We start from the raw sequence: 22449 nt of genomic DNA on the forward strand, positions 1-22449 counted from the left end.
GTACGCCCCCGAACCGCAGGTACTTACTCCCCATCCCCACCCCTCACCCCCTTACCCGTTTTGTTGGCATCAGGTCAGTGTCGAACGCCTACAGAGCAGTGACATTCCGCCGCTATGACTTCACAAAGGCTGTGAAAACATTAGCGAGGCTGTGGACGAGGGCAAAAGGATGGGAAGGGCAGAGCATGAAACGAGGGGAATGAAGCGAACAGAAAATGATCGTGTGTATCTTCTGCCTCAGTGATCATTTCTGCAGCCTTTCATCCTCCTCTTTCACGGAGCGGACTCTAAGATTTTACCGTTCTTGCCCTCCGGTACCTTGGTCAATGGGAAGGGAGGTTCTGGAACAAGGGACGGCAACTTGTTTGCGCTGCTTGCTCGCTCGCCATAAACTGTGTTGTCCTCGTCCCTTTTACACTTTCTGTTCTTTCTGTTTAACAGGTGCTAACCCGCACCCATCATGTGTGTTTTGCTGTAAAAGAGAAAGCTTTAAAAACTACTAGATATATGTTTTCTGAAAATATATAATACCAATAAAAATAATTTTAAAAGGTTTCGTTTTGCTTATTGGCGTTTTAGTTGAGGTAATGCTTATCCGAGCCTCCCAAATCAATCGCGGAAAATGAAAATAGGTTTCACTTGTGAAATGTCGACTCTTTTGCGGTGTATTATACACGGGTGGCTTAGTTTATGCCTGTAAATGTATGATCCGTCAAAGGATCGTACACTGGCACGAGATAACGTTCAAAAGAGAGAGAATGAAGGGGACAACAGGGAGAGAAAGGGGTGGGACGGAAAGGAGAGGGTGGAGAAGAGGGGCTGAGAGAAAGGGCATAAGAATCCAATAAAAATCATTTTTAAAGGTTTCGATCTGCTTATTGGCGTTTTAGTTGAGGTGCTACGGAACAAGTCAACAAAGATATCAACTTTGCAGTTTTAAAAGCAAAGGAGCGTTCATTATCGTGAACTAAGATCGCATTTTCTTTTTCTTTTATGCATATGACAACGCGGTCAATATCAACTGCAGCAAAACCAAATGAGATGTTAAACCACAGTGATGCTCACACTTTCTCTTATGTTAGAAAATGATATGAAGAATAAATGCTGTATGTATCGGTGAAGCGCACGCTATAATTTTCTGTCTTTGCAAAATACATCCATAGCAAAAACACCACATTGAGTCACTGACATCCCTGCCGCGTCAGCCTCCAATTCACATCCAACCAAAAAATGACTGTAACCTCACCACCACACCCACGGACTTCTCAATCAGTGCACCCCACAAAAAAAACACACAAAAAACAAGAGAGGCAAGGCCTTCAAGACTCACTTGTGACTGAGAGTAAAACACACAAGCTTTTTATGTATTGAGTATAATTTCAAAATGTAATGTTTAAGATGAGAAAGATCAGTGTAAAGCAAATTAAGTCCCCTAGCATTAATTAGAGTAATTTCCCGTTTTTACTACCTGCACCAAAACGTTTGCAAAATAAATAAAACTTCCATGCTTAGCAAAAGAAGTTCCTGTTTGAACAAAAAATGATAATAATGACTGCTCTTGTTGTTGGGTCAGAATATCAGATCAAAGTGCCAAGTTTAGAGAATACAAAAAATATAAATATAACAGTAAATGCAGTTTGCATATAATTAGGCTTCATTATTTATTTTTTGTGCCCATCCCAGAGGTGCAATATTGTTTTAAACAAGATGACTGGAAAGAACTGAGTTTTTTCTATTTTTATGCCTAATTTGGTGTCAACTGACAAAGTATTTGTAGAGAAAATGTCAATGTTAAAGTTTACCACGGACACACACACACACACACACACACACACACACACACAACCGAACACCGGGTTAAAACATAGACTCACTTTATTTACACAAGTGAGTCAAAAAAGAAAAAAAGGGGGGGGGGGAGTGTACGCCATGTATTATTCAGAACACAACATTGAGGTTTCAAGGTAGAACTGACTCAGACAGGGAATGACGCAGGAAATGAAAGAGAAAGAGAGAGAGAGAGAGATTCAAAACCTTGGGTGGAAAACTGGCTGAGGAGACTGAAAACACGTACCCTATATTCAGGGTGTACACAGCCCCCTGTATGGTGTAGGGTTTTTGCTGAAAGAAGGGAGGGGTACAGGAACTCTCTTTTCCCAGATTCAAACTCCGAGGTCACCGCTACACACCAATACCCGACGATGCACACACGGGAGCCACGTCAAAACGCCCATCGCTTTCAGTCTGTCCGCGGGAGTGAAAAAGAAAAAGAAAAGAAAAAAGGCAGCTGTACTTTTCAGCTACCCTCCCGCTGATGTTTATTTTTCCCCCTCCCAGATTCAAACGGCCCTCCCTCCCGTCACGGCTGTGCACGATCCCCCCGTCACGGGTCGCTGCCGGTCAGTGAGCCGTGAAATGTCTTAACGGGGTGTTCCTGGCAGCTAGCTCTGGGGTTCACTTTCCCGTGACAAAGAACTGGTATTTTAGTGGTGAATTATCACATGTATCAGCCTCAGCAAGACCGAGTCCATGTACCAACCAACTAGCTCACAGAACGCCAGTGCTTCGCCCCCACCTGCAATCAAGATCGATGACACAGAAATCAAGTCAGTCGACAGGTTTTGCAACCTGGGCAGCACCCGATGCAGCAACGGAGCCCTTGATGCAGAAGTGACGCTGCGCATCGCCAAGGCCAGCTCCGCCTTTGGCAGACTAAAACAACAGGCTGTGGAACAACAAAGGCGTCAGGCTCAGCACCAAAATCAAAACCTACAAAGCTGTTGTGCTGACCACCTTGTTGTACTGCTGTGAAACATGGACGATGTATCGCCGTCACATTCAACAACTTGAGCAGTTTCACCAAAGATGCCTACGAAAGATCCTCGGCATAAAGTGACAAGACAGGGTCTCCAACCTCCAGGTCCTAGAAAGGAGTGGCCTGCCCAGCATCGAGAGCCTGCTGATCCAGTGCCAGCTACGCTGGACAGGACACGTTGTCCGCATAATAGACAGCAGGATCCCGAAGATGCTCTTGTATGGCCAGCTGAAGGAAGGCCACCGCGAACTTGGAAGACCCTGCAAGTGCTTCAAGGACACCCTGAAGACAAACCTCAAAGCCTGTGACATAGACATCGCCTCCTGGGAAAATGATGCCCTTGACCGCTCTCGCTGGAGGATGCTGTGCTCTAGTGGCATAAAGACGTTTGAAAACAAGAGAACGCTGGCCGTTAAGGAGAAGCGTGAGCGAAGGAAACAGTGCTCAGTTTCTGGAGATGTTTTCCCTTGCAACACCTGTGGGAAGTGCTGCGCATCCAGAATCGGCCTCTTCTCCCATATAAGGACACACACCGACAGATAAGCCTGCCTGCCTACTCATCCGTCGGACCGACGGGAGACTCCATCTATCACATGCTGTCCCCCTTGTGTTTCTTCTATCTATCTGTGTGTGTGTGTGTGTGTGTGTGTGTGTGTGTGCGAGGAGAAAGAGAAAGAGAGAGCATGGGGTAACAAAGAGAACCCAATCCATGCATTCAAGGTTTTCATAAGGCTGGGAGGTCGGGGGGGGGATGGGGTTGGGGGATGAACTACGAGTTTGCACATACATTTGCTAAGAAAAAAATGTTGCACTACCAGTTGGTTCAGGGTTTGTTTAAACTAAAAACACAACTCTCAGTTCGGCTATAAACCCCATCTTAGTCCGTTCAGCGACTCGAGACTGACCCCTGGAACAACGCAACCTGCAGCGAACCAAGACCCCAGCCCCGAACAACGTGGCCTTGTTAGATCGTCCGTCAGCCAACAAGTCATCAACTCAATACTTCCAGCGCGCACTGAAACCAGGGAGTGAAAGTAAAACGGCGCAATGAAAGGGAACGGCTTGGATTATGAAGGATTACTCTTGATACAGGCCTGTGTGGGGCAATGATGAGCAAGGGAGGAGAGATTGGGGCCCCACGCAGCCTCCCTTCCCACCCAACCCACCACCACCTCTTTTCTTTTCTTTTTTCGTTCTTTTTTTCTTCTTCTTCTTCTTTCTTTCTTTCCTTCTTTCTTTCTTTTGGTACTTGCTTGCCGTTTCAGCGGCATCACTCCCACACCCGCTCATAGTTCCAAATCACCCAATTGGGCCGCAACTTGACTGGGCCGGGTTCGCCGTATGTCGTTCAGTGGCCCACCGTCAGGAGTCCACAGGGAACTATCGACGATGTTGGATCGCCAGGAGGCCACACACCGGTGAAGGCCCTGCACTACTGCTGAGTCACTTGTAAAGAGACGCTTCTTGTGTGGACGGTGCCACGGAAAGGGCTTGACTGAATTGAAGGATTTATCTTGTGTGCCGCTTGGGAGGTGTCCAGCATGGGAGACGGGGTGAAGGGCTCTCCTACCGCCACCACGACCCCTCTTTTACTTAAGAGATGCTTCTTGCGTGTGTGAGAATCTCAGACAAAATGGATGTGATGCTCGTACCCATAAAAATAGCTCATTCGCTTGAAAGAATGATCATGAATAAAACTCAACGAACAACCGCGGCGACTAGTATCGCACAAAGGAAACAAATCTTACATGATTACACATAAATAAGAACACATGTGATGTTCGTGCCCATAAAATCGCTATCTGCATCAAAGAATGATAATGAATAAAACTAAAAGTTAATGAAAATGCGCGGCGAATTGGATCGCACAAGGGAGACAAATCTTATATAATTATATATAGACAAGAACACAAGCAATAGTCTCCCCTCTTCAACTTCGGGGGGGGGGGGGGGACACACACACACACACACACACACACACACACACACAACCACCACCACCACCACCACCACCATCACAACAACAACAAGCAATTTTGAATTGCACACTTACCTTACCTCCACAGCCCAGCGTCCTGTCTCGAAGTTCGAGTGTTGATTTGGTCAGGCATGTTTTTGATGATTTGAAACCTGTATAAAGCGCTGCGTTTCGACGTTGTCCACACTGCGCTTTGAGTTGCAACGGACCTTCCCCCTTTACTTCGTCCACACCGCCTGCACTCTGATTTACAGCTAAGCTTCCTCTTACGTTGTCAACACTGCACTTTTGATTAAGCTGAGCTTTCTCCTTTAATTTACTGTCAGTTGTCAACGCTGCACTTTAATAACAATTGAGCTTTCTATCAGTTTTAAGTTGTCAACACTGCGCTTTAATTACAGCTGAGCTTTCTCTTTTATGTTGTCAACGTTGCGCTTTAATTACAGCTGAGCTTTCTCTTTTACGTTGTCAACGCTGCGCTTTAATTACAGCTGAGCTTTCTCTTTTATGTTGTCAACACTGCACTTTAATTACAGCTGAGTTTTCTGTCGTATGTTGATCACACTGCAATCTGATCACACTGCTGAGCTTTCTCTTTTATGTAGTCGACACTGCGCTTTAATTCCAACTTGAGCTTTCTCTTTCACTGACCGTGGACGAGTTGTCCGCACTGAGCTTTCTCTTTTATGTTGTCCACACTGTGCTTTTATCACAACTGAGCTTTCTCCTTTCGTTTGCATCAGCTGTCCACACTGCGCTTTAATCACGACGGAGCTTTCTCCTTTAGGTTGTCCACAAACAGTGTTTTAGTCACAACTAGAGCTTTCCGAGTCCCAAAAGTTGTCCGCACACTGACAGACACCGAATTACTCAGTGACAACCCAGCTTTCTCCTTCTTCTTCTGTCCGTTACATGACCAACATCGACTTGCCGATGACTCTGTCGTGGTTCATGCATGCTGGGTATTTTCGTGTCTCCATAATCCACCGAACACTGACATGGATTACAGGATCTTTAACGTGCGTATTTGATCTTCTGCGAGCGTATACACACGAAGGAGGTTCAGGCACTAGCACTGAGGTCTGCACATATGTTGACCTGGGAGATTGGAAAAATTTATGTTGTTCATCCTGTGTTTTAATTACAACAGAGCTTTCAGTTTTATCTTTGATTTCGGCAGGGAACAGGTGTTAGAACTTTCCTAATCTTCCCGTCCTCCTCAGCCCCTCTCTTTCATCTGGCCAGTTTCTATCGACGTCCACTCCCAGTTCCCTTCAGTTTCTGCCTCAGCTTTGATTTTCATCTCCATTGCTCTTCACAACACAGTCACGGTAGCAAAATGAAAGTATGCACAATTTAAAAAATCTGTTTAATTTTCATACATTCAACTTTTTTTTTCTTTTTTTTCTTTTCTTTTTTTTAATCAAAAACAACTGCGTGTTTGGATTTCACATGGCTCACAGAGTTTGGCATGAAAAGTCGTCTGCGTTTGCCAAGGGACGTAACTGGTCAAATCGAAAAACATCAAGGCGTGCAGGAATGGCCGTCCTTTACCTATGTATCGAGTCGTCGAGAGGAATGCATGGGGATCCCCCCCGCCCCCCTCCACATTTAAAATACTGGTTTGTCCAACCACCAAAGTTAATCAACAGATATTCTATCTTCAGCAGTTTTGGTGCGCCCCCCGTGTGTGTGTGTGTTGTTATTTTTCCACTCTCTCTCATGTGTTGTTAAGTGTCTCATTTTGGTTTTTTCTTATATTCCTTTTTATGTTTATTTTCCATGTGCACATTATTCCCCCATTACTTTCTTTTCTAATATCACCGGGGATGGCTGGGAAAAAGCATGCAGTTTGTTCATCTTAATTTCTTAAATAAAATTTTGTTTCCTTTCATTTTGTTTCTCCCTGTGAATGACTTGAGCTACATTTTCTGGATTTTACTCTGTGTGTGTGTGTGCGCGTGCGTGCGTGTGTTGTGTGTGTGTGTGCATTTTATTAATTCATACACAAGCCTGCCGAAGTGATCATTATTTCAATGTACAAGATCTGTGTTTTAACCTATCTCAGTCTCAGATCATTAGCATAACAGTTCTTTTGTTCGACTGATGACACTAATCTTCCCATGTCTTCAACACTTCAGTTCATATCAGTTTTCTGCCTTCTGTGATTGGTGAGAACACAGCCTGTACTAATGGTGCTCCATCATCCAACACATTAGTCACATATCGGTGGAGTGATGGCCTAGAGGTAATTCATCCGCCTAGGAAGTGAGAGAATCTAAGCGTGCTGGTTCGAATCACGGCTCAGCCGCCGATATTTTCTCCCCCTCCACTAGACCCCGAATGGTGGTCTGGATGCTAGTCATTCGGATGAGACAATAAACTGAGGTCCTGTGTGCAGCATGAAATTAGCACACATAAAAGAACCCACGGCAGGAAAGGGTTGTTCCTGGCAAAATTCTGTAGAAAAATCCACTGGATAGGAAAAACAAATAAAATTGCATACAGGAAAAAATACCAAAAAATGGGTGGCGCCGTAGTGTAGCAACGTGCTCTCCCTGGGAAGAGCAGCCCGAATTTCACACAGAGAAATCTGTTGTGATAAAAAGAAATACAAATATTTCAGTACTGAAACTGAAGTTGAGATTCTTGACCCTAATATTTCATGAAACAAACTCTTGTGTATTTGTCTGAAATGTTTTCACGAATTTCAAGGAAACTGACAGAGCAAATGTAACACTACAATCAGTGCAGAAATGAAACTGTCATGTGAAATGTAGGAAATACCAGCACACTATTCCATGAGTGGAAACTAAAGGAAACAGCATCTGTAAATGGCAGACCATTTTGGGGGCGAAACATGGAACAACAATGCCATATTTTCCAGATGAGTGCAATATCAGAGTGTGTAGTTGTTCATCACTTTTCCTTCCCCTTTGCTGTCTTGTCCGCAGAGTGTTTAACTGAACATTCAGTATTTTTGCCACAAGTCTTCAGGCCAGTTTCGATACAGTTTGGACTGATGGATAGGACTGTGAGCAATAACTGATTTTATTTAAGGCTCAAATCAGTCCAATGCATATCATTTTTGTAACATTTGTTATTTTCTTACTATGTGATGAAGCAAACTGCTGAATCTTTTTTAAGTCATCAAGATGAAGGCCATGTATGGACTCCTCCCACATTCCAGCTACACACACACACACACACACACACAGTGTATTCCTATCAATAAGAAGTAAAACGTTTCTGGTACTACTTGCGTGGTGCACTTCAGCAGTACATGATCATACAACCATATTCCTTCCCACTTGACACAAAAACATTCAAAGAAAAGAATAATGCATTTATTCAGATACAACAATTAAGAATACAAGGCTTAATACTAGCCACAAGCAAGTAAGCAGCAAAATGAAAAGGTAAATGACTTAGCTTATCTTTATTTTTGTTTTTTGTTTTTTAGTGGTTTAGACAATAAAATTATGGATTTACAAAACAGCAGCACATTCTTTAAAAATTCCAATGCGCTTGATAGCCTGTAGTATCCATGATACCGTTTTCTGGGACAGATAACTGCATTCCTTCCAACAATCTGGACTGGGTCATAAAAAGTACCACTGTTTCTCTCAAGAAATACTGATGTATGTTGGACTTTCGTTTTCACATGACTGATTCTTTTTAAATCACTTCCAGTTTCAAGGTGGTGTTGACTGACCCATATGTGCTACTCTGAATAAAGAAAGATCTAATGAAGATTCTTGATTTTATATTCCAAATGTTAAAAATTTTTTTTAAAGAACAGTGGTATGTATTTGTTCTTAATTTAATCACTTTTAATTTTATATTTATCTATAAAGTCTTGAAAATAGAATACAGGAGAGAGAGAAAGGAGCGGAATGATTATTTACAAATTAAACATTTGTTTTCAATTAATGCTAATAAATAATACTGAACTTTCCGATTATTCCTTAAGCAATTGACATTTTCATCAATGGCAAAATTTATCAACAGAGCAATCAGAGAGAAAAAACAAGAAAAAATAATAAAGCAAACAACCACAAAGCATAAACACAAATGAAGTCTTGTATAAAAAAAATAAATAAATAAAAAAAAACAACAATTGCACTGAAAGCAAAATCATAGAAAGGTGGAGAGAGCACCTAACTGTAAAAAGACAGAAACAACAAAAAATGTTTTGGACCAACAAAACATCCATGGAGATATGGGAGGCTGGTTTTCCAGTGATAATATAAAATCATGAAAAAACAATAAATGCTGCAGTTTGTCTTCATCATAGACTGCCATGTTCTTGCACAAAACAGCTGTTTCTCATGTTTGAAAAAAAAAATCAATAAATGAATAAAGAATAAAATAAGGCCCAAATTTACTCTCCAGAATTAAGAAATTATTTTCATATTGACAGAGAATGGATATGTGACTAAAAAGTGTAATCAATTTTTTTTTTTTTTTTTTGAAACAAAAATCAATAAATCAATTAATCAACAGGCTGTTACTGAAAAAAAAAAAAAAAAAAACCCCAACAAATGAATCATTAAACAGATTATCAACCCAATCATCCAAATCAATTCATGTTGCTTATAGCCTAGTCGACCGCAAAGGGCCATTTACCCACCCATCCATTAAAAAAAAGTATTAAAAAACACCAACAATAACAGCACTGGTCCCAAGGCAGTTTATAATGTGTAAAATGTTATCAGTTCATTTTGTGAAATGGCAACAGACTACAAGATCCTACAAGGCAACATAAGTGGCTGCTGCTGATTTCCTTTGATCATCAGGAGACCTGTAAGGCACGGCTAAAAAAAAAAAACAAAAAAAACACACACACACATAAAAAAAAAGCCACACTGTTTTACAACTTTCAATAATATCTACCTTCGTGAACACATGTGAATTATTTTAATACTTTTAAAAGAGTACTATTCCTCCTATAAACATATTCTCTATCATTTCTACAAAATATCTGGTCCATAAACAAGGTGTGTGTGTGTGTGTGTGTGTGTGTATGTGTGTGTTGTGAGTGCATGTGCATGAACACAGGCTATTCTGCGCTCATCCATTTCTTTTGTTCCTGGAGGATATGTGCTGCACATATGCATGTGCATGAATATACATCCATGCAAACACCTGTGTTTGGTGAATGTGTGCCATCATACTAGTAGTTTTGCACAAACACCTCTGTTCAATGTACAGGTATGCATAAGAGTTCACAAATGCAAGTATGTATATGCAAGTTTACATGTGTGTTGTGCATGCATATTTCAAATGGGTTTGTTTTTATCTGGGTACTTGTGCATGTCTGAACATGTTTGTGTACTCACATGTGGCTAACAGCATGCAAATGCATGTGGGCAAAAGAATTTGAGGGCAAGTTCAAAGCCAGGTAAAAGAGGAAGAAATAAAGAGAAAAACCATGCCAGTTCATAAAATAATGGCCACTAGCACCCATGATAAAGATAACGTATGAACATCGCTCATCTGAATGAGTACCTGAACATAGTTTCATATCTAGAAAACAAAAATTACACAAATAATAAACCAAGACATTAAAATATTCAGCATCCTGTCACCTTACTGAAGACTTAAACCAAAGTATGAATACACCAATACATGACATGTTACATAAAATCAATGACAATACATGAGCAAATTTGTGTTTATTCAGCAAGTGTGAGAGTAGACTCTTTCCCTAGCTCACCTATAGACGGTTTCTTGAATCAGTAATACCATGTCATAAATCACATTCACAACGAGCAGCAAATCAGGAATCCTCCAATGCAGCAGTAAGGTTTTCATTTCACTTGCAGTCCCTTCCCTTTCAGCACACACACAAAAAACTTGATCTTTCAATCATTTACAAAAGTGGATCACTGGAACTTACTTTTCTCCTCTTTCGGAGCTATGATCTTGTACTGACTGCATCCATGCTGAATGCTTTCATGCATGCCGGGATACTGTTCCAAGTCCTTCTCCACTGACGTACACAACAGGACCCGGAGTTTATACTGATACCACAGATCTCACACCTTGTACCCTAAATAGTTATTTATCCATAGTACCCAACTGATTCCCTTGAACTGAGTTGTTATTTCTGTAATGCAACGGGCACTTTCAGTTCCGCTTATATATTCACTCAGTGTTTTAAACTTGTTGGCTTAAGCCTATAAATTATGTTGTTTGCCAGATTTTCAAAGGGTTTTGACTTTTTCTGATGATGTGTGAGCTTTGTGTATGAAGTATGTCTTTGACAGTGCATTCAGCTGTTGGGGGGGCTGGTCCACAGAAACTGCAGTGCAGCTGCACTGATGTGTTACAGTGCATTCAGTTGTTGTGGGGGCTGGTCCACAGAAACTGCAGTGCAGCTGCACTGATCGGATACAGTGCATTCAGCTGTTGGGGCTAGTCCACAGAAACTGCGGTGCATCTGCACTGATGGGGTACAGTGCATTCAGCTGATGTGGGGGCTGGTCCATAGAAACTGCAGTGCAGCTGCACTGATTGGGTACAAAGTGTTGACAATATGCCACCGACAGATCATGACATGACTGTCACATGTCACAGACTGAACTGGCAGCAACAGCTTCGAACGATAATCAAACACAGCAGAAAAAACATACAGAAAAACTTTCTTCTTCAAAAACAAAATAATAATTATAATCAAAACCAGCAGGTTTCTTTTTCCCAATCAATTTGCATTCTAAGACAAAAATGTTCTTTTGTATTTGTTGTCATAGCAGATCACAAAGAGAAACACATGTTTAAAGAAATGTTCTTCTTTTCTTCTCCACCCCCCCCCCCCTTTTTTTTTTTTTTTTTTTTGGTCTTTGTCAATGTCTGCACAATTTGGGGTAATTTCAACTGCAACTAATTTCTGAAACCATGAAATGCCAGGTGTGTAGATGAAGATGGTAAATATTCATGACCTTGTACTAGTCACTTACACTTTAAATGGTAGATATAACTGTCGGAATGCTGTATCAAAAACAAATGCAACAAAATTGCATTTCTTTGACATACAATGGCAATGTTTTCTATTGGATCACGATACAAAAATTCACCTATCTCCAAGAACTTTTGGTTTATGGCACTTTTAAAGGCTTGGAGCTGTTAAAAATAATTTTTTTAATCAGAAAAAGTAAAGAAAGAAATATCTGCTGTTCTAAGCAAGAAAAGACAGCTGTATAACGCATATTAAAATAGGCAGTCATGTGACTCACTATACCCAAACTATTCAACATGGTCACTGGAACAGAAATTTCACCAAAAGCCCACTTCTGACAGCAGTACATTTCCATAATTCAAACCATCAACAGCACAAATCACTCCTGGCTTTGGACCAGAAGAAAAGCCAACCTTGCCAGAAGCAAAAGAAATTCCTTGTTCAGACGGCAGCCTATGTTCATCAATCTTTGCAAAGGAACTAGAAAACTACTCACACAAGCGAGAAAAAGAAGAATAAAATGTAGGAACTATGTACAAACGGAAAAAAAATCAGTCACAAAGACATAGCTGATCATGATCGTGCCTCTGTGTGCGTAACAGTTGCAGTGTGACGTTGAGGCATGGAGGCCGCATCAGCACTAGCACTCCTGACTGTTTGGTAGCTGGCGCCACACCACCTACTTTCCCGACTTCTCTTGGTCAATCACTGTCAACAGAGCACAACAAATTGTAAAGTAAACATAGTAAAGTGTAATTCAACCATCTTAGAACAATACATCGTGTATACATACAAGGAAAACAAAGTGTTCATCATCAGACAAAACACGAGTTCATCTTGGAACAATACATAATGTATACATGCAAGGAAAACAAAGTGTTTGTCAGCCGAAACGTGATAAATACAAAGAAAACAAAGTATTCATCATCCACAATTCTGATTCACAACACAAATGACCATTCACACGACCAATCAAGAAAACGCTACAGAATCAATTTAAACTGTGAGAACATTTTAGTAACTGTGCACACCAAGAAACCAAAACATGAAATGACAGGAGTACATAAGCTTTCCCCCAAACAGTTATCTTCAATAATCAGAGAGACCTGAAGTTCAAGACAAACGAAACGGCCATGCAAGATAACACAGAAGAGAGAAGACAGAAGTAAAACACCACAGAACGCCAGATGATTTAATCCAGCAGTTCATGGAACACTACTCAGTGTATTCCATTCTAGAAACACATCAAATTCAGTCAGAGGCAAGAAAACTGTGACTTAACATTTGCCTCAAGAAAACGTTTTGCCATGACAATCAACAATCTTCTTTACACATCATCACTGGTACAGTGGGTAAAATGTTTTTTCACTTGTCAAACTTGGAGATTTTTCTAAAAGGCTGTGAACATGCACAGAGTAACTATCCATTCTGTAAAATGTTTTTTCACTTGTCAAACTTGGAGATTTTTCTAAAAGGCTGTGAACATGCACAGAGTAACTATCCATTCTGTAAAATGTTTTTTCACTTGTCAAACTTGGAGATTTTCTAAAAGACTGTGAACATGCACAGAGTAACTATCCATTCTGTAAAATGTTTTTTCACTTGTCAAACTTGGAGATTTTTCTAAAAGGCTGTGAACATGCACACAGTAACTATCCATTCTGTAAAATGTTTTCCAACCAGGCAAACAGGTTTTTCAATATATCTTCTTTTTTTTTCTTTTTAACACAATAGTACGCACCGTCTTTGGTAGGGAGAGGGTTTTTGACTTCAGTTTCTGCCTTCTTGAGGCTGGTGCGTTTGAACCCCTCAATGGAGTGTCTGAATTCCTCCTCTTTCTTCTCCGCTGCTATGGCTGCACAACAAACCACACTACTGTACAGGAAACACTGGAAATAATCAATACACATCAGTAAAGACAAACTGTACACATCCGGAAAGACACTGTACACCACATAACTTCTAGTTGTATGTTTACACTGTAATTCAAGACATGAAGGTTCCTCCTGGATGCAAAATGAAACAGTTCATAGGAAAGAAAAAAACACACAAACAGCACATGCACACAACATGATCAGAATCATACATATCAAAAGACAGCACACAGCAGATGATCAAAATCCCCACACAAATCTGGACTGGAACCTTCAACAGAAGAGGAACAGAGGATGTTGTAGCAGACTTGACAACACAAAGTGCCCTTAGTTTGCTGTGTTCCTTCATTCATTCATTTGTGTGTTTGTTCATTTCTTTGCTTCTTTCCTTTTTTTTTTCTTTTTTTTCTCAGTTTGCCTGTCATTTACCGCTGTTGTTGTTACTTTGTTTCTCTTTGCCATTCTTGTCAAACAACTGACTGCAATGAAAAGAGAAAAAGACAGAAAATGGGAAAGATCAACTCTGCAGGACCTACATATCTTTCTCACCTTATCAGTGTTTACACTCCCACAACAAATCTCCGCTCTTCCTCTGTTACCTTTTGAAACTTCCTCGTGTCAATACAAGAACCTATGGTGAACGTTCTTTTTTCTTTGCTGCTCCTCACATCTGGAACAACCTTCATCATATTCGTGCATCTGATTCTATTTCTGCTTTTTGCTCATCACGAAAAACTCATCTTTTTAAAACCTATCTAAAAGTACTCTCAGCTTCCTTGTTCTCCAACACCACCATGTCAGCTCACTTTGGATGTATGTAGAGTGGGAAAGGGAGAGTGTGAGTGGAGGGGGTGAGGGGGGAGGGGTTTTTGAGAAAGAGTGGTCATGAATGTTTTATGTAACTTGTAATATTTTTCTTTCATGAATAGCTTCCTGAGCTCTTAGAGAGAAAGGGCGCTACATAAATGTACATTATTATTATTACTATTATTATTACAATGCTAATCATGCTGGTGCTTGCTGCAAAAATGACAGATCATAGTGCATTAATTCACCGTGTCCTTGAAAGTTCATAATATTCTGTGAAGTTCAGATGAAGCACATATGTTGGACAGTGACTAAAAAAATGTAGCCTATGCATGTCATATCATTTCTCTCTCTCTTTCTCTCTTTTTTTTTTTTTTTTTTTTTTTTTTTTTCCAAGTTTCATTCTAATGTGATGCACTGTATCTGTATCATTTAGCATTATGTCCTCATTTATTTCTTTAAAAAACTGAAGGAGCAAAAATATTCGTGTGAAGAAAGACAAGGAGGAAGTTTGTTTAATGTCCCATCACACATATCCATGACTGAAGACAATTTCTTAGAGCACTAAGAGGGGAGTGCGCTGCACTGTGGCGACAAGCTCTCCCCCTAAAGACAGCAGCCTGAATTTCACACAGCGAAATCTGTTGTGATGAAAAGTAAATACCACACCACACAACACATCAGTAATGTTGGTTGCCATCAGACCTGGAGGAATCTGGAGAACAGTTCTTCTGTGTGGCACCCCAACGACTCTCCACAGAGTTGAGGGAGAAGTAGACGTGGAGTGATGGTCTAAAGGCAACTCATCCGGCTCAGAACCAAGAGAATCTGAGGGCACTGGTTTCAGTCCCATAGTCACCAGTATTTTCTTCCCTTCCACTAGACCTTGAGTGGTGGTCTGGACACTAGTCATTCGGATATGATAATAAACCGAAGTCCCATGTGCAGCATGCACTAAGCGTACGTAAAAGAACCCACGGCGACAAACAGTTTGTCACTGGCAAAATTCTGTAGAAAAATCCACTTCCATAGGAAACAAATTAAATTGCAGGCAGAATAAAATACAACAAAAAAATGGGAGGTGCTCACAATGTAGTGACGCGCTATCCTTGGGGAGAGCAGCCTGATTTGGACACAGAAATCTGTTGTAACAAAAAGAGTAATACAATACAGTAATAAAATATGATACAATAATGTTGGTTGTCAACAGACCTGGAGGAAACTGGTGAACAGTTCTGTGTGGCACCCCTAAGTCTCTCCACAGAGTTGAGGGAGAAGTGGAAGAAGAAGAATGTGGGTGTACTCACCATCAGTCGAGGGCAGGGGGTTCTTTTCGTCCACCTCTTGGTGCTTCAGGTTGTGCTTGTCAAACTCCCCTATGGACTTGCGCAGCTCCGCCTCCGTCTTCTCCTTGCCGATGTCTGAACACCAACCCACACACTTCATCAACAGGGCCACAGGGCCAAGTGCAACACTTTTGACACACACAACTCTCAAACCACACACATGTGACACTTTGACATGCACGACTCTCAACCTGTACACATGTAACACTTTGACACACAAAACTCTCAACCCACACACATGTGACGCTTTTGACACATAACTCTCAACCCACAACACATAAAACACTTTGACACACACCTGTCAACCTACACACAAATAACACTTTGACACACACCACTCAACCTACACACAAATAACACGGACACACACCTGTCAACCTACACACACATGACACTTTAACACACACAACTCTAAGCCAACTCACATGTTACGCTTTGAAACACACACATGCACCACCACAAACCCATTTTGTTTATTGGTTATTTGTGTGTGAGGATGGGTGTGTGTGCGTGTCGCAAAAACCTTTGCCGATTCTAACGCCCATCTTGTTTTGTTTACTGACTTTTGATATGCATGTGGGAATCTGTTTGTGTGTCTTGTAAACCTTGAATAAAGTTGAACCAACAATAAAAGCTGATTGTGATGCTTACTCCCATATGCTTGAAAACATCTTTCCACTTTTGATAATCACTTTCCTCTGTACTGACCCAACAAAAAACAAATCAGTATACTTTTCAGTTTATCAAAAGTCCAAGACATGCTGTGAAATTTTCTCTTTTCCTCTGAATCAGTGAGCAGGAGGTGAAAAACAGCAAGACAGTCATACCTCCTCCCCCAGCCAACAGCAACAACACTAAATGTAATCAAAGCAGCGACATCAAAAGCTCAGTGTTGTACAAAAGTTGCAACACAAAAACCAAAATCAGCATTCTGACCATACAACGCTTTACAGACGCAAGGCAACAAAAATATTCTAGACATGATATTCTCCTTGGACTCACTGTATGACCAATTATTCACGACTGATGTACTGCCAGTTTCATTCAGTAAGATTTAGACAATCCTCTAAGGCACACCCACACAGACTGCTTACAGAATAAAACATTCATCATCAGTCGTTTCAATGATGACAGAAGCTGTCTAAATCTGCAGCATGCTTTTTGTAATAGCTATACATTGGAGAAAGGTCTTGGCACAAACTAAGAGAGAGAGAGAGACAGAGCATACTCAGTGCAGTGTCTGATACATGTCTGATACTTCCATCAAACACTGACAATTACAAGAGGCAACACTCTGGGCTAACACTTTTCCAACAGAAAAATACTTCTGGGGAACACTCCTAGTTACAGACGGGCGCAATAGCCGAGTGGTTAAAGCGTTGGACTGTCAATCTGAGGGTCCCGGGTTCGAATCACTGTGACGGCGCCTGGTGGGTAAAGGGTGGAGATTTTTACGATCTCCCAGGTCAACATATGTGCAGACCTGCTAGTGCCTGAACCCCCTTCGTGCGTATATGCAAGCAGAAGATCAAATACGCACGTTAAAGATCCTGTAATCCATGTCAGCGTTCGGTGGGTTATGGAAACAAGAACATACCCAGCATGCACACCCCCGAAAACGGAGTATGGCTGCCTACATGGCAGGGTAAAAACGGTCATACACGTAAAAGCCCACTCGTGTGCATACGAGTGAACGCAGAAGAAGAAGACTCCTAGTTACACCATGTGGACATTCTGCAAATCTTTTTTTTTTTTTTTTTTTTTTTTTTTTTTTTCACTGGTGAACTAAGATACTGATAAACATTAAAAACAAAAATAATCACTGTCAGTCATATTCACCCTAAACTGCATCGATAACAATGTTCGCACAAGTTTGTCCAACTAGAAATGATTACAAAGCGAAACAAACAAAAAAATACAACAGGAAAAACAATAAAAATTTTCATTAACAATTCAACTCCTCCTCCTCCACAGTTTGAAGCAAAATCAAACAGCCACACATCAAAGAACTGATCCAAATGCCTGAAAAGGAAAGGGGGTGGGTGGAGGATGTACCCGATATTCATTTACTTATATTTCATTTACCACAACTTATTGGTGACGAGTGTTTGAATGAGCCTGAGGAAAGTTTTCTGTTTACTGCTTGAAGCAGACAATAGTCTTTTCAGCTGATCTGCAGGGGAAGATGCTATAAAGAACGCATTATGAAGCACTAACTTCCTGTAGAATGCAGTCTGACAATGTGTGGATAAAGATGAGGCAGACAGTGAAGACAAAATAAAATGCAATGTGTGGATAAAGATGAGGCAGACAGTGAAGACAAAATAAAATGCTGCCTTTTCTATGTGAGACACAGAGAGAAAATGACTGGCAAAATGCAAAAAACTCCTTCAGAGAAAACCATTCTGCGGTTGTTACTGCTGAGCAATTTGATCCACACATCTAAAAGCCATCTTGAAGGTTCCACTGGTTTACCTAAAGAGACAACATTCCTCAGGAAAATCATTCTTCATACCACACAAAACCATGCCTTATATTCCTTGATATTTCATGATGAACAATGGAATAGCTCAGGGAAAAATGACATGTAAAATATCAATGATTTCTTCTGAAATCTGTTATCAAGTCAAAGTGACTTCAAGACTGTGACAAAGCCTAACTATGTGTCATTCATATGTTGTAACAAGGCAGATTCACATACACAGTAAATACAACAGTGTGTCATTCATACGTTGTAAACAATGCAGATTCACATACAGAGTATATACAAGTTCGCTAGGATGAGTCGCTGGATTACTGGGTTAGTGCATCTTGTGCAAGCTCTACACATCACCTTATGGAAGCAACAACAGTGCAGTGGTGATTCAGTGAGTCAAGGACAGGCACACACATTTTCTTCACGCTCTTTCTCACGTGCAGAAGAGTCTGCTTTCCACATAACAATAATGATGATGGAAATTCATATAGCGCTTTCCAACGCTCTGGGCACTTTATAGTAACAGCAAAAAGTAATACAAAAGAAACAATAAGGTATGATGTGTAATGCTAAAAGTAACAAGATAGCACACACACACACACACATGCGCGCTTGCGCGCACGCACACACACGGAAACAAGGGAAGTGGGGATGTGGAGGGACAAAGTGGAAAATCAAAACAGAAGAAGTCCCAAATCAGAACAAACCGTGAAATTTTGTCACCAGAAACAAAACCAAGCAGACCCTGAAATCCATTCTGTAATAATGATTATGATCCAAAGCAGGAGTGACACGACTTCAAAATACATGTGTGAGTCGCTTTGTCATCTCTCAAGCAAAAGCTATAAAACAATCCAGTTTCTTCCCACAACAACAACAACAACAAAAAAAAAGAGTAATTTTTCAAAACTTTGCTAACAGAGTAGAAGTATTCCCAAAGCATTAATTGATAAACAAAAAAACCTGACAGCTGAATACAAAAGTCCTGTGGATGATAATACGCACACTTTGCCAGTATCATTGACCAAGCATTATTAAGAACTAGGTAAGCGTTATGTAGAACTTTCATTCTAAAGCACCTCTTCTGGGGAGTGGGGTGGAGATGGGGGCTTGAGGCGAGGGGGTGGAGGGGGGGGGGGGGTTACAAACTGGCTTCCAAAGCACTTTTTTCGAGATCTGATATGACACTTTGAAGGAGATTAAACACTGTGCATTTCGTTTCCTTATCCTTCCATTGGCATTAACATTTGTTGTTTTTCAATAAATACAAAACAAAAATGAAAAACAGATACCATGTAGGAATTGACATTGTAAGATTTTTTTAAAGTGTGTGTGGCTGTGTGTGTGTGTGTGTGTGTGTGTGTGTGTGTGTGTGTTTGTGTGTGTGCGCGCGCGCAATCATATTTTTGTCCAGGTACAGAACCTTCTTCAATATGTAAAACACTGTCTTGTTTTCAAACGCACAATCAAAGCTGTATGACAAAATGGTAACGAGACCCAAACCCTGAACAACTTGGCTTCCAAGAGCACTAGTCACTAGGTCTTAAAACTCAACTGTACTACTACTACGGAATGGCAACAACAACAAAATGTATGGAGACAGGACAGATGGGGGAGCCATACACACATTCAAACATACAACACACACACACACTCTCTCTCTCTCTCTCTCACACACACACTCACACACGCCGGTGAGGCATTGCTAACCTTTTTGCAACAGTAAAGGAATCTCGGGGCGCATCATGCATACATAATCATCTCCCTTCAGCATGGGTGACCATCCTTGATAAGTGCTTGGTAAGGGGTAAAGGAAAGGAAAATGGGGCTTGGGAGGGGTGGGGGGGGTGTGGTGAGACGGACTGGGGCCGTGGGGGGTGCATCATGGAAATGGGTGGGGGGATAGGGTATATCATGGGGTGGAGTGGGGGAAGGTGGAGCCAATGTGAATAAGGAAATCTTGGAAGCTAAACCCTTCAGGCAAAAAAAACACAAAAACCAAACAGTTGAGAGCACCAACTGTTGCTGTACCCTCTTCAGTAGGAAGGACAGTCTTTTCGACCGGCTCGATGTGATACAGAGAACCCTTGCTAAACGATCCAATGCGTTCTCGGAGTTCAACCTCAGTTTTTTCGTGAGTTATTTCTGAAAACATCAAAACTCTTGATGAAACCGTGTGCGTGTGTGTGTGTGTGTGTGTGTTGTGCTCTGCACACAAGCTCTGGCCATTATAGGAGTTTGTGTGTAGTGATGATGAGTCAGCACAGTGCACAATGTCACATCACACTATGAAAACAACAACAACAAAATAAATAAATGATGAGGCCAAGAGATCAAATGATAAACAAATAGTAAAGAGTGGTAACTCTCTCCATACACAAGGTACACAACTTCAAGTCTTACGCTACCATTTCAGCTAGCACACAGGTAAATAAAAGGTACATCGGAACAAACCCAGACACTTCCCCAAAAAAGGAAGTGCCGGGCCTGTCCTTATACCTATCATTTGACATGTGCACACAGCAGCAATGACAGAAGAAATGTGCAAACACAAATCAGCTTTTATTCAAGACTGACATAGCCTCTTTAATCCTGAACAAGCCACACAGAACACATGGACAATACAGAACAAACACATGGTTGCCTCAGTGGTTTTTCAACTTGAAATTAATAAACGATGAGGCCAGGAGATCAAATGATTAACAAATTACTAAAGAGTGGTAATTCTCTCCATACACAAGGTACACAGTGACTTCAAATGTAGTGATGGTAATGACTACAAATGTAGTCATGAAAACTAAAGTACAGTAGTGAATACAAGTGTAGAAATGACAACTTAAAGTATGAGTGACTACAAATGTAGTGACCCTAATGACTACAAATGTAGTAATAACTCCACAGCAAAATACCCACTACAAATGTAGTGACGACACTGACTACAATGTAGTGATGATAATGACTACAAATGTAGTAGTAACAAATCAGTATAACAGTGAGTAAAACTACAAATGTATTAATGACAACTCATATTAGTAGGGATTACAAATGTAGTAATAACAGTGACAACTGTAAGTATAATAACTCAACAGTAAAACAGTGACTGCAAATGTTTTGACAGTGACAACAAAAGTAGATATAGCAACTCACAAGTGACATTTTAATACAGAAAAAAAAAAAAACACTTCAAGTAAATAAACAGCAATCTGTGAAAAAAAAAAAAAAAAAAAAAAAAAACGACTGTGTCAATAAAAAAAAAAATTTAATTAAAAAAAAAAAAAAAAAAAAAATCTATCAGCAACACTTTCCCAATTTCAAACGTAACTTCCAATGTTCAACAAAAATTCATAGCAACACAAAAGAAATGGACAAAGAACAATTAATATCCGATACATGGATCATCACATTATAACATCCATCAAATGTTTTTTTAAGCACAACACTGGTAACTGTAAATGTCAATCAACAATGGCTGTCTCCACTGATGATTAATATCATGCTCAGTCCCCAATTAAATTTTTTAAAACTAATCTAAAACATACTAAAAACTAATCTAAAAACATTCCTTTTCCACCAGCCTCTGCATGATTAGAACACTCCATTCCTTACCGTGTCTTCTATCAATCCACATGTTTCTTCCATAATAATAATTATGCACTTTTTTTCCAAACAGAGCTCAAAATGTTTTACATGTACATCCGTATGTTTGTGTGTTTTTGCGTGGTCTGTGTCTGACTGGTGCATTATAGCAAAGCAGTTAGACTTAAGAGATGTTTGAAAGCGCTACATGAAAGTGCCATCATTATCATCATCTCTATTATCATTGTTGTTATCATTATGAATGTGATATATCCTGATAGCTCCACTCTGCTCACTCTCTCAGAGAGAGAGAGAGAGAGTGCATGCGTGCGTGCGTGTGTGCGTGCGTGCAAGCATGAGTGTGTGTGTGTGTGTGTGTGTGTGTGTGTGTGTGTGTGTGTGTGTAAGCAGACATTTCTGCAAAAGAGTGAAAGACACAGAGAGAGACATGAATGCAAAGCAAGGCCAAAGCCTAAACAATGAGGACTTTTACATGCTGACTAACAACAATACAATTTCTATAATTCATCTCATAAACTAAACAAAATGCCATTCTTGTTACCAGTTGCGGCATCCGCCCCAAAACTTCCAAACCTCTTCAACGTTGAACATTATA

The 22449-nt window shown here is 40.6% G+C and overlaps 1 protein-coding gene across 11 annotated transcripts in view; it reads right to left on the bottom strand.

Annotated features, from left to right (window-relative positions):
* Positions 1-8124: 8124 nt before the first annotated feature.
* LOC143283983 (uncharacterized) overlaps positions 8125-22449 on the bottom strand; it is a 63221-nt gene continuing 48896 nt past the window's right edge. For 10 of the 11 annotated variants that reach the window (XM_076590477.1, XM_076590479.1, XM_076590478.1 and 7 more), the window contains 4 exons: positions 20289-20402; positions 15743-15856; positions 13496-13609; positions 8125-12462 (listed from right to left, as the gene is read on the bottom strand). In XM_076590477.1, coding sequence (XP_076446592.1) covers positions 12434-12462; positions 13496-13609; positions 15743-15856; positions 20289-20402 — 371 coding nt within the window. In that variant the 3' untranslated portion in view covers positions 8125-12433. The remainder of the gene's footprint in view (positions 12463-13495; positions 13610-15742; positions 15857-20288; positions 20403-22449) is intronic. The other variant, XM_076590487.1, reaches the window with a different exon arrangement.

Source organism: Babylonia areolata, chromosome 7 (genome assembly GCF_041734735.1).
Source record: "Babylonia areolata isolate BAREFJ2019XMU chromosome 7, ASM4173473v1, whole genome shotgun sequence".
In the NCBI taxonomy this organism is placed as follows: Eukaryota; Metazoa; Mollusca; class Gastropoda; order Neogastropoda; family Buccinidae; genus Babylonia; species Babylonia areolata.